General features: G+C 39.9%; 1 protein-coding gene across 1 annotated transcript in view; it reads left to right on the top strand.

Annotated features, from left to right (window-relative positions):
* CHRNA7 (cholinergic receptor nicotinic alpha 7 subunit) overlaps positions 1-12,288 on the top strand; it is a 38,397-nt gene extending 26,109 nt beyond the window's left edge. Inside the window, exons 5-10 of the mRNA XM_071568707.1 lie at positions 2,171-2,250; positions 3,444-3,611; positions 4,005-4,199; positions 5,430-5,516; positions 6,109-6,218; positions 8,239-12,288. Coding sequence (XP_071424808.1) covers positions 2,171-2,250; positions 3,444-3,611; positions 4,005-4,199; positions 5,430-5,516; positions 6,109-6,218; positions 8,239-8,757 — 1,159 coding nt within the window. The 3' untranslated portion in view covers positions 8,758-12,288. The remainder of the gene's footprint in view (positions 1-2,170; positions 2,251-3,443; positions 3,612-4,004; positions 4,200-5,429; positions 5,517-6,108; positions 6,219-8,238) is intronic.
* The last annotated feature ends 782 nt before the right edge of the window (positions 12,289-13,070 follow it).

Below are 13,070 nucleotides of genomic sequence, written 5' to 3'. Positions count from 1 at the left end.
TCCAACATCCTCTGAATCCATTCCTGCCAGATTTGGCAGAGCAACTGGAGAGATCTTTGCAGTACCAGTGTCTTATAAAAATCACAAAAGCAAGCAGCCAGAATGTGGAGAGAAAACAATCAGAGCTCCAGCTGGAAGGGAAACTACAACACAAAGCCAGAGAGTCCAGTCATGGGCTGGGAGGCTCAAGGAGTGCCCCACACCAGTTCAGCTGCCTTAGACCTGTGCTGCCTTTCCCCCTCAGTGTGCTGCAATCCAGTCAGGATATATACACAATATTTAGACTTTTGTGCTTGCCTTCAAAGTTCAAATTAAATAGTTGCCAATGTTCTCTGCACTTCTGAGATTTCTGCTCACCACAGGAAAAAGTGCAACGCCAGGTGGGCAAGTAATTATTTGGATTTAGCTTTTTCTTGTCTGCATATTTCACAGACCAGTGTGGATATTTTTTAAAATCTATTTTCTTCAAATGGATAAGGGGAAAATGAAATGCAAATTAAAAATGTCTAAAATAACAATTGCTTTAGTTTAGTTTCTGAGATATAAAATTTGCATCAGAATAGATGAAATATTAAAGGCCTCCTTTTAAAAAAGAATGTATCAATAAGGGCTTTCCTGCTGGGAAAACCCTCCACCTTTTAATGTACTTTGTTTTCTACTAGAATGACAAATATTTCACTTTATCTCCGTCTCAAGTTTTTAGTGTATTTTTCCAGTGATGTCTTAGAAGGTGATTAGAAAATTATGAATTACTAAAGCAAAGAGACCTCAGAGACTTGTCATGTCCAAATCAAAGTAGAGCCACCCGGGATTTTAGACCAAGGGAAGCCCAGGCTGCTGCAAGAAGCCAGACCCTGCAGGTTGTGTGACCTCTTCTGCCCTGCCCAGCACAGCTGGCACTGAATTTGCCTTGTGTGCCAACCCACCCCCCAAGGAGGCTGCTTGGAACCTACAAGCAGCACAACAAAGAACAGTAGCCTTTGTCTCACTTTGCTTGTTCCCTGCACAAATGAAAACCTGAGAAAGGAGCCTCAGTCTGCAATCAGGGCCAGCAGCCACCAGATGTGAACTCAACACAGCAGTTCCTGAAACAGTTTTGAGATGCCATTCACTGCCATACCACTCGTGAGACCATTCACTGCTGTACCTTCCCTGTGCAGTCTGTGCAATTCAATGCATCTGTGCAATTTAATTCAAGTACTATTTCAGTAACTCTGACAGGTCCTGAGCTTTAAGGAACATACAGAGCAGAATTTCCAATGCCTTACTGCAAACCCCTGCAGCAGTGAATGGGAGCTGTGAAATAGGGCATGATACTATAATGTCCATTGCAGTGCTAAGTAATTTAAACATCTCTATGAGAGGTGTCTAGAGGTAAGTCAGCAAACTTACTAAGCTTTTCATAAGAAAGAGCCTTTATTTCATCATCTAAAAATTTGAAAATAAGTTGTTTCCCATATAGAAGTTCTTAGTTAATGCCTAATAAATCCCTGGGACAGTGCTGGAGGTAGTTGAGATATTCCTTGGTGGTAACTGCCAATTCTTAATTCGAGGCATTATCCAAGTAACATTATGGTTCTTTTCCAGAGACTTGTAAGAACAGCAGACCAGGGTGGTCCTGGCCAGCACCATTACACTGACACCTCTAATAGGACTTTTTTTCTTTTTTTTCTGCACCCAGTTTGTGGGTTCTCAGGTACATAATGAAGGCTGGAGCTGCATTAAAGGGTTGTATGTATGACATTTTGTAATAATGTTCACCCATGCAAAGAGAGGGGAACACAGACACTGCAGTGTCCGTTTCCTCAGTGGTCATTAGCTGCTGTTAACCTGGACAGCAAGAGGACAGAGTTCCCTGGGCAGTTGCTTGAGAAGTTTTTAAAAACTGCTTCCTCTCCAAATGGAACTCAATAGAGCCAAGGCACTGTAATGGTTCTTGTGGGCCAGGTGAGCTGCAGGGATGAGGTGGCTCACCTTCCCTTGGGCTTGGCAACCAGGAACAAACCCAGTTCAGGCCACTTACTCTGAGGCCACAAAAACTAGTGGCAGCAAAAAAGCTGTCAAGTTTTGGGGGTGAAGTAGTCCTTTTACAAAGAACAGATTAATCTCAGATCTTCTTCAGCCTGTCAAAGAGTGTATAACCCATTTTGTTTCCTCCTCTCTCTTCTAGTGCTGATGAAAGATTTGATGCTACTTTTCACACTAATGTTTTAGTCAATTCTTCAGGACATTGCCAGTACCTGCCACCAGGTAGGCTCTTTGCATGTCATACATTTTGATAACTCAGACTTCTTATGTATAGTATGGTTTCAAATTTGACATCAATTCTCTGATATTTCATTTATTTGACAAGCACCCTCTGATAGATTTAAGCCTGGATGCATTATGAGTTACATGGTTAACACCTTTGCATGAAAACCACCATACAATACAGGTTTTATTACAATTATGTAAATTATTCTGTCATAATGCACAGTTTGATATGTTTGGAAGCATTAAAAAAGGTAAAAAAATAAAAGTCTTTAATATAAAAAGGCAGTTTTAATAAAGCTATGGTAAAGTCTCAATAAAAAGTTATTTAGTTGATTTACTGTTTCTTTCATTAGTATGTTAACTTTACAGTAAGTTACTTAGTAATATATTGTATGTATTTCTATTTGAAATGATTCACTGGATGCTTCATCAATGCAATTTTTAGTCTGAAAGAAAAGTAGCCTGGGTTTTATATTAATTTGATGAGTGACTGACTCTCTGGATGTACAGCAATGGAGTACTGTTTCTGTTCCCCAACTCAATTAGCAAAATTATCAGAATTAACTCTTCCTAGAATCTGAATTTTGCAAACTACAGCAGTGGAGCCAAGTACTTTCCAGACAAATTAGTTTTTCCACCTCAGGTCCCCAAAGGATTTCAGGGGTTTGCCTGTCGCTCTTTTGATTTAAGATGTTCCATTTGGTGGAGGTTTTCCAATTCAACTCTGAAAGCTGCTAAAGGACAGCAGGGCCTGACTCAACAGGCAAAAAATAAGAGGCCAGCTCTCCTGAGTAAATCAAGATCATATAAATATAATAATACAGCAAATAATATTTCATGATTTCTTACTTTAGTCAGTAAAGAAAATAGAAACAGGTTACTTATTCTGCTCCTTTCTTTCTGAAATACAGTATCTGGAAATCTGAGCTCTTATATAAATATTTTCCCACTCTGTGCCAAAATGAAAAATTGATAAAGAAATAGTTTGCAAGATCAATACACACTAATGGTACAGTTCTTTCCCTTTTCTATGACTGACTTTTGGTCTTTAGCATCAAGACATGACTCAGATTAAGCATTACAAGTGAAAAACGAGGTGCAGTGTGGAACAAGTTCAGGCTACAAAATGTACATGCAATTATGTGGAAGAAGCACTTAAATGATGTGTTCTTGTTTAAAATCCCATCCAGGCATCTTTAAAAGCTCTTGCTACATTGACGTGCGCTGGTTTCCCTTTGACGTTCAGAAGTGCAACCTGAAGTTCGGATCCTGGACCTACGGGGGCTGGTCCTTGGACTTACAAATGCAGGAGGCAGATATATCTGGCTACATTTCCAATGGGGAGTGGGATTTAGTAGGTAAGCTCTTCACTTATTATTCACACTGTGAACTTGCAGCCCCGTCCCCACTGCTGAAATGGATGGAATAACCATCGGGAAATGAAGACAGAAATTAAAGTAATAAATGACCTGACTAGTGGCAATTGAATCTCTGAGAGCAGATGTGAGATGCAAATCAACATAAAAAAGTACATGACAAATTTGCTGCTTGAGTTTTTTAACTACCTTTTTTCTGATTTTCCTTCATGCCCTGAGAAAAAATTACTTCATTGGCAATTAAGCTGAAAGAAGTCATATTACCTGTAGCAAAACTTAGAAAGCTACTTTTATCCTTTTAAAAAAATAATCACTACAAAATACACTGTTTATTCACACTAATTTCTGGTTTTCTTCCTCTTTCCTCCTACACAGGAGTTCCTGGGAAGAGGACTGAGAGCTTTTATGAATGTTGCAAGGAGCCCTACCCAGATGTAACATTCACAGTAACCATGAGACGCAGGACTCTTTATTATGGCCTCAATCTTCTTATTCCTTGTGTACTGATATCAGCACTGGCTTTGTTAGTTTTTCTGCTTCCAGCAGACTCAGGAGAAAAGATCTCACTAGGTAAATTATTAATAGGAGACTGTAAATATGACTAAACCAAAAGAAGTTGTCCTTTTAAATTTTTTTTTCAACAGTCTTAGTAAGCAGGAGGAATAGTCTCTGTGTCCTGTTCTGGCTCATGAGCTGTTTTTACTGTTTGGTGGTGAACCAACAGAAGTATAAACAATTCCTGACTACCTTCCTTAAGCAGCAGGGTTTCAGTTTTGGACATTTATTTGCTGAAGAAAAATCTCACATTTATTAAGTAAAGCTTAAGTTTACAAATATGCATTTGAACACTTTAACACAGAACTCTCCCTTAATATTTCCTTTTAATACTGAGTTATATGAAGAGCCTGTGGTGCCTTCTCAGAAATATTGATTCTAACTGCTCCTATTTTCCTTGTTACAGTGAATTTTAACTGAAGTATTGGTTTGTGAAACAAACCTGATTTTGAGTGTTTGATCTTTAAGATGGAGGATAAATATGTAAAGAACTCATTTCCCCTGTATAGAAATTCAACTGCATTGGCTCCTATTAAGTAATTGTAGGTGTTTAAAGGTAGAAACAAAATTGTCATTTCTCCAGAATATGGTTTAACTGAGTAGTAGCCTCCCAAATCCAGTAGTCCCTCCCCATATTTTAAGATTAATTCTTTGTTCCCGATTGACAATGACTCCTTATTGTTCAAGACTAGTCCTGAGGAAAGTTAAGCCTTGTTCCAGAAAGATGGGAACTCATCACTGAGCAACAGAAGTCAAACTCCAAAAATCTTTGAAGACCACTTGGGCATAGCCCTCTGCAGACCCCGACAGCTGATATAAAAAGATATCAAAGCCTGTCCAAGACAGCAAATTGCTTTACAGGAAATAAACGCATTACACCACCTATAGCTTCCATGACAATTAATCAAGTGCCTCATGCTCAAATCACAGCATTTTTCTAAAGCAAACATGGGGCAAAAATTGCTTTGATTTACCTCAGCTAATTAGTAAATGGTCATAAAAGTTGAACAGTCACAAGAATCTAAAAATATCCATGTCTGTGCAGGCAGTGGTACAGCTTGGGCAGCACTGCTGCCCTGAGGGTGGGGCAGTACAGGGAGGACAGGACAGGAGCACCACTGACGTGCTGCTGCAGGGGTATGGTGGGATTGCATCTTGCAAAGAGCCCTCCTGCAGATTCATTTTGTTTCTGTGCTGTAATTACAAGTTACTCATCTAATTTCCTGCCTCATGTTTATCTTTCAGGTATCACAGTTTTATTGTCTCTCACTGTCTTCATGCTGCTTGTGGCTGAAATTATGCCAGCAACCTCTGACTCTGTGCCCTTAATCGGTAAGTGTTTATTCACTTGGGGTTTTCTTGTCAAACAGAGTGCAGTGACTTTGTCCAAAGGCCAGCAGTGAGGCAAATCACCACCTGGACACTGGACAACTGCAGCTGAATTAGAAAAATGTTGCCAGAGCTCTGATAGTGCTCTCTCTCCTCTGAAGGAAGTAGAGAACCTTCGTGTATTTGGCAAGATTATAAGGAAGTCAACTTACCATGGAAGAAGTTATAATTTTGACAGAATTTGCCAGACTATGCTCTGTATTCCTAATTCCAAATAAAGCTAAATATGACAAAACCTTCCCCTTGTAATTGTTCAAGCAAAAAGGGGAACTTTCCAAAAGAAGTATTAGCCAGTCTGTAAAATGCTGGTGAAAGAGAAATAGAAGACAACTTTTTTCAGGTTGCTTAAAAGAGGCAAGTTCTCAGTTTCACAAAAACAATTGGTAATAACAACTGTTCATCTTTATGCTGTTGAGAAGTTTTTCAAAAATACCTGAAGTAGCATGTGCATCACTAAACCCCATCTATGCATGTACCCCTTATAAAAGCTGTACCAGCCAAAGTATGTTGTTGTCATCATCTGTTTATTTTGCAGCTCAGTATTTCGCCAGCACCATGATTATTGTTGGTCTTTCAGTGGTTGTCACTGTAATTGTCCTCCAATACCACCATCATGATCCAGATGGCGGAAAAATGCCTAAATGGGTAAGGTTTGATTTTCCTTCCTTGTCCATTTCATGAAGGGCAGGGATGTGACAGAGTAGCTATTGGCCTATGATCACTTCCTACTGTTAAAATCATACAAATCCATCCTTTCTTTTTGTTTGAAAAAGTAGTTTCACCAGAAATGGGATGGCCAAGAATGTTTTGTGCGGTTGGTTTCTTAGAGAACGTGTGTGCAAGACAGAGAATGAATGTAACTCCACTTGCTTCTAACATCTTCCCAAACAGCTCTAAGCACCTCAGGATTTTGCTAAAACTCCATGTAAAGGAAGGTGATTTTCAAATTAGCTCCAGAAGTCAGAAGTGAAACAGGTGGAAGAAAAGAGTAAGGTGCTGATGGAGATGGTGAATGCATGAACACACTGCCCTGAAGGAGCAGCTGCTGCATGTTTAGTTGCTGTCCATACCCAAACATCCATATCCTAAAAGGCATTTGTTAAAGGTGGCTGTTAATGTGGAAGTGAAAGTTGCTCTGAAAATCCTGACCTTTGTATCTCTGTTCAAGAACATCTGTGAAGTGCAAAGAATAATTAAAGTATATTTGTAAGCACATAAGAGTTTCTTTACAATGTACTTCTCTGAGGGATTGTTTCTACAGAGAACATTGTGCTCATATTGGATTACTCCTCACTGCTGAGCACCATCAGCCAACTGCCTCCTCTTCTGGCTGCTCACAGCAGCATCAGGCACTTCTGAAGATGGAAAAACCTTTCTCCTTTTTTTTCTCTAGAACAATGAGTTGTTATTATCCTCACTGGCTAGAAAGAATGTGCACACAGCAGTGCCCTGAGGGCAAGAGATAATGAGATATTCCTTGGCCTATTCTGGGGTAGTGACTTTAAAATAAATTTCAATGAACAGAATAAAAGATATATCTCTTTAGACGTGTGTTTGATGACTGAAAGGGGACAAATGTTTAGTACTGAGCTAAAAGTCCTCAGAAAACAGATTACTTGAGGTTGAGGAGTGAGCTGTAGGGTTGAGCAGCTGAAGACTAACAAACATTATTTAGATATTGGTGGATTTCAGATCAGGCCCTCAGTTAACAAATAATATCCTTCTTGGTGAAGCTTGACAGCGTAAAGAGAGTAACAGGGCAAGATCTGTCCCTGGTTAGGATGTTTGTCTGGATATATAATCTACTCTGAGAGGTTATCCACAGTCAGAATAAATGAACCAAATCTAATTATAGTGTAAGATTTGCATATTATATGAGACAATAATATTTCATTAGTGCTCTGGAAAAGAAATGCTGGAATGAGTTCCTAAAATCTGATTGAAATAAATTACAGAAGCTTTTATCTGAACTGGAACAGTCTCTGGCTTGCCTGCACTTTCTGTAAGGCTGGATTTAAGCAATGTGGAAAGCAATAAAATCATATATACTGATTAAGTCTGAAAAGTAGTTCTTGAAATCAAAGTAATTTTGCCATCTTTTCTCCATATTATATTGAGATCTGTTTTCTAAAATGTGCAACCAACTGTCACGGATGAAACATGAGAACACAGTCAAACCATACAAAGCTTGGTGGTCCAGTCCAGTATAGAATCTGTTTTAGCAGCCCCTTCCAAAAAGTAATTGCATAGGAATTTAATATTAGAGCACAAATATGAGTAAAAGAATAATAAAGTTACTGACTACAATCCAAAGTAGTGCTATTAAGACTATTAAAAAGTAACCCTTCTATAGTGAGTGTTTTGTTTTGTTTAACCCATGGTTTCTTGTAAAAAAATTAACACCGTAGAGACTCCCATCAGAGGAAGGGGGAGTCCGAGTACTGGTAGTCAGCCTAAGGCAATCAACAGCACTGCTACAATAATCAGACAACCTCAGTGATTGGGGCATTAATCAGCAGGAAAACTCTGGCGCCCTTTTCTAGAACTCCTGTGCAGAGTGGGCAAAGACTGGGGATTAAACAGTCCCCCAGGCTGCACGGACACCAAAGCACCCAAAGACAGTGGCTGTGTCAAGAGGTGCTTACTGTCCAAAATTTCCTTTCAGACAAGGATCATCCTTCTGAACTGGTGTGCCTGGTTTCTGCGGATGAAGAGGCCGGGGGAGGAGAAGGTGCGCCCCGCGTGCCAGCACAAGCAGCGCCGCTGCAGCCTGTCCAGCGTGGAGATGAACACGCTCAGCGCGCAGCAGAACAGCAACGGCAACATGCTCTACATCGGCTTCCGCGGGCTGGAGGGCGTGCACTGCACCCCCACCACCGACTCGGGCGTCATCTGCGGCAGGATGACCTGCTCACCCACGGACGAGGAGAACCTGCTGCACAGCGGCCACCCCTCTGAGGGTGACGCAGATTTGGCCAAGATTTTGGAAGAGGTCAGATACATCGCCAACCGGTTCAGGGACCAGGATGAGGAGGAGGCCATTTGCAACGAATGGAAGTTCGCAGCCTCTGTGGTGGATCGGCTCTGCCTGATGGCTTTTTCAGTCTTCACAATCATTTGTACAATTGGTATTTTAATGTCAGCACCAAACTTTGTAGAGGCTGTGTCTAAAGATTTTGCTTAACTCCTGACTAAAACCTGCTTCTTTGAATGGTATGTAGCAAATAAGAATGTGGGGTTTTCTGATTGCTTGTTTTTAATGAGTGCACTGCTTCTCACTGTTCACTTTCTTTTGCCCCCCTGTCTGGTCCTGAGTTTCTTTTGGGAGAGTGGCACCACTTTGGAAGGGAAGCCAAGGATTCCTCTCTGGGCTGCCTGTGCACAGCTTCTCTGAGCATTCTTTGTCAAAAATACAAAGTGGTTGCAAGCCCCTTCAGAACCACAGGGCATTGCGCCACCACCTCTCAGACATTTTGGAACTGCCTATTCCAAAATAAGAGGTGGGAAATGTCATTTCTTTCAGACTTTGTTCTAAAAGATAACATGTTCCATCTTAACTATTTGAATGAATGATCATAAACACTGAGGTTTAGGAGAGGATTAAATCCCAAAGGATGCTCTAACAGCAGAGAGAAAAGGGAGAAAGAGTTTTCTTTTTGGTTACTGCTCCTACATGTAGCTCTCCAGCTCACTCACAACCAGTCAGCCTGTAACTCCCTCCATGCACTTTGAATGGAGCATAAATGACTTTCAGAATTCTGAATCAGAAACCTGAAAGTTAATAGGACACACCATATGACTTGTCCTTCTGTATCTTTCTGGATTTGACCTAGAAATTTGGCCTGAATTCTTAACCAGGCTTCATAGTCATTTTTGCAGTGTTTACTACTACTTTCTTCTCACCAGAAAGGCATTCTTTCAACTGATGACCTTTTTAACTATCAAAAAGAAAAATGATTGATTTGTGATGCCTTTATCACCACCTGTTTAAAAAAACCCCAACAACCCCCACACTTGTCTCTCTACTGTAAACCACATTCCCGTGTGGAAAAAAGTAACTCAGTGTTTTGTACAGTACAGGCTTAAGCATAAATGAGGAATCTAAAGCAAAAAGAAGTCATTAAATCCTGAGATCGAAGTTTTAATTTAAAAATTAAATGTTTGATCTGTTGTGTGCTTAGCCTTTTATAGAACCTCTTCTGTTGGGTCACCATAACATTGTCTTTACAAGAAAACTGTACCTTTTCTGCTCAGTTTATCATCAGATGAGTACTAACAAATAATAAAGCTTTTCAGGTCTGATATAAACTGTGAACTGTATAAATATATATTTGTATATAGATAGCATATACATCCAAGGAAAGGTTAAGACAAATATAAATTCTAAATCTAGACAGACTTTTGCAAAGGCAAAACTAATAGTTCATGACATTTTGTTATTTATGATTCTGAAATTCTCTTGTCAAAATATGCTTAGTTTTGATGTGATTTTGATGTTTACTGAAAAAGGCTGACCTGAGAATCCCAGGACCTGAAAGTTTGTGTGTACAAAATAGCTGAGAATTAGCCCCTTGCTGGCACACCAGTATTGCTAACCAGTGATATGTGGTAAAAGATGAGGGAGCATTACTTTAGCACTGGCTGCTTGCTTTATCCTACAAATCCCAATTTTTTGGCTGAGGTCTTCAGAGACACAAAGGGAGGCCTGTTGCACTATGTTTTTACTGAGTGTAAACTCAAGGCCTCAGTTCATTTTCTAAACTGGTTTAAAATAAAGTGACTGAAATGCCTATTCTCTCTAGGTAACAATTTCCTTTCCAGAGTCCCCTGAAAGCAGGAGAATCAAATTTCATGTAAACCAAGCCGAGAGTCCCCACAGATACAGCCCATCACCTGAGGGAACACCTTGTGCAAACACCTTCATGTCTGAGAGAGGGCAGGAGGAGTGAGAGGAAGGCAGGATATTTCTCAGAGTTTATGAATTCTGTCCTCCTGAAGGTGCATTCAAACCTTACACTCCAAAGACACGAGCAAAACATTCAAACCCTCCTTGAAAGCTCATCCTGAAACCATGTTTCAGAATTAACTATGAAGAAGTTACGTTTTCAGGAACAAGTATTAAGAATAAGCCATATAGTAATTCCTGCAAGTAGTTTCTAGTTTGTAGCTTTCATATGAATGGGAAACCAGGAGTCCGAAACCTGAGATGTGAGTTTTGTTCCTTTGTCCATTTTGTGAACTCTACATACCATGTGGCATGTACAATGTTCCTAGGCTGGGATTCCTGGTGTAAATGTTGGTTTACATTGGTATCTTTCTTGCTACAAGTATCTCTAAGGAGCTATGTAGAGTGTTCCATTTAGTATTTGTAAAGTTTTGGGATCCTCTGGGAGAATAATTTTCCAAGGAGAAATGAAGACTTTTGAGGACTGTCTTACACAGCGGGACAGGACTATTGGAATCATAATACACGATGCATGTAATATAGGAAGCATGAGAGTCCCTCTCTTTCCACCTGAACCCATTTACAGTGTTTGTAGAAATCATCTGGCTAAATACAGGAGGATGGAGAAAGCAGGTTACGATTCAACAGTGAACTAAAAACAAGACTGGTGCTTGGCCTTTAGTGAAGTGCAGCCAAAGTGTGTAGCCCTGAGTTTGTGCCCTGCCAGCAAAGAGCAGGGGTGGGACAGAGGAGCTGTGGGACCCCAGCCTGGTGCCCACCCCACTGCCCTCAGCCCTGGCACCATTAATGGCACTGACCACGGGGACAAGAGGATCCTCCTTTTACCTCTGCTAACACAACCTGTCAACATTTGGTAATAAGTTTATTCTACATTTTAAATACATTAGTGACAACTCCTCTGTTATGTTCTTTGGCACCTCTGAGTTCAATTTCCCTGTAACTGAGCTGAGCAAAATGGGTATGTTTCTTGTCAAACTGTGTGTGTCTTAAAATATATTTGTGTATGCTAAACAATATTTTGATCTAAATGCTGTGAAAAAATATTTATTTACAATTCCGGGCATAGAGATGGAAATTAAATACTGTGTACAGGATGTGTGTATAATATTAAAGACTACATTTTTGTGGTAAGGATCTGTTATAATCCTAAGAGTCCAGAGAGAGGATAAGCAAGTGGTTCCCCACAACTAAGCTATGACTTGCCTGACAAATCCAAAAGCTCACTCTAGAGCTCAGCTGTCATGTACAATACAATGTGTGAACAATGTATATTACTTTTTCTGGTTTTATATTGAATTGTATTGAATATTTAAAAGAATTTTTAATATTTTAAAAATTTTATTTAAGCGTTAATGCCAAAAGAGTTCCAAACATAAAATTTAAAAAGGTTAGTTTTAAATACAGATAAATTATTTAAACAGTATTTAAAATATTAAATTATTTTATATAGGAATTGATAATACTATGTAAGACTTTTTTTAAAGGTTTCTTTAAATTCTCTTTACATTCTCTAGCTGCAGGATGCAGTCTCAGTTCACCTGTGACAATTCAACTCTTCACCTTCTTTAACAAGAAAAGAAGGTAAACCAAAGTCCCAGATTTTCTTTCCTTTTGTTATACTATTTTCTACATTTAGAAACATTGCATAAAGGGCATTAGAAAGAGATGTTACATCTGTCAGATACTGACTGTTATATGAGAAATTCAACACCTTTTCAGTCCAGTTCAAATAAAAGATTTAGATCAAGAGACTTTTGATTCTTTCTCATTTTGCTAAGAGGGAAACAGACTCAAGTGGTAGGAACATGAATATCCATAAAAGGAAGAAAAATGTCTTTGGATATATCAATCTGAGATGACAAAGTTTTCTGCTAATTAAAACCACATTCAGATCCTCCCAACAAACCAGTCCCACACCAAACACACATTACTCCAGTCTTACATAAGTGATCAAAGTTAACTGAGTAGAACTGAAATACCATGGAAATTTTGGCCTGGCCTCAATGCCTGTATTAATTTACTTTTGGAAGTGTAACACAGAGGAGAGGAATGAGAGAGAAAAAACAAATCCATACCAGCTGAATAAATTGTTGCTTTTGCAAGCTGCAGAGTTTGTTTGTTGGCTACTGATGCAAAAATATCCAATCAGCAGAATACCCCAACCCTCAGATGAAAAACCACCTCAGGGCAGTTTTTTGCAGAGATGAGCTGTACTGCCCACCTGCTGAGGCAGCTTCCCAACTTCCCAGCATAAGCATGTGGCAGAGGTAAAAAATCAAGGGTAGCTGAACCCAAGACTTTATTCTCCTCACACTTGCCCAAGCCTGTGAGGAGCAGCTGATGCAGACCAGTTTGGTCCCAGCCAGCACACCCAGTCCTACAGGCACGAGGCTGCTCCTGGATGCAGCCTGTCTGTGGGTCAGAGCTGCCACGGGGCACACTGGCAGAAGTTCAGGTGAGGCTTGTGCTGCTCTCTCTGCCAACATGCCCTGCCCTCTCTCCATGTCACGATTGCTGTTACACTGCAACAT

The sequence above is a fragment of the Pithys albifrons genome, chromosome 13, assembly GCF_047495875.1.
Source record: "Pithys albifrons albifrons isolate INPA30051 chromosome 13, PitAlb_v1, whole genome shotgun sequence".
In the NCBI taxonomy this organism is placed as follows: Eukaryota; Metazoa; Chordata; class Aves; order Passeriformes; family Thamnophilidae; genus Pithys; species Pithys albifrons.
Note: the sequence above shows the minus strand (reverse complement) of the source record. Positions and strands in the feature narration are given on the sequence as shown.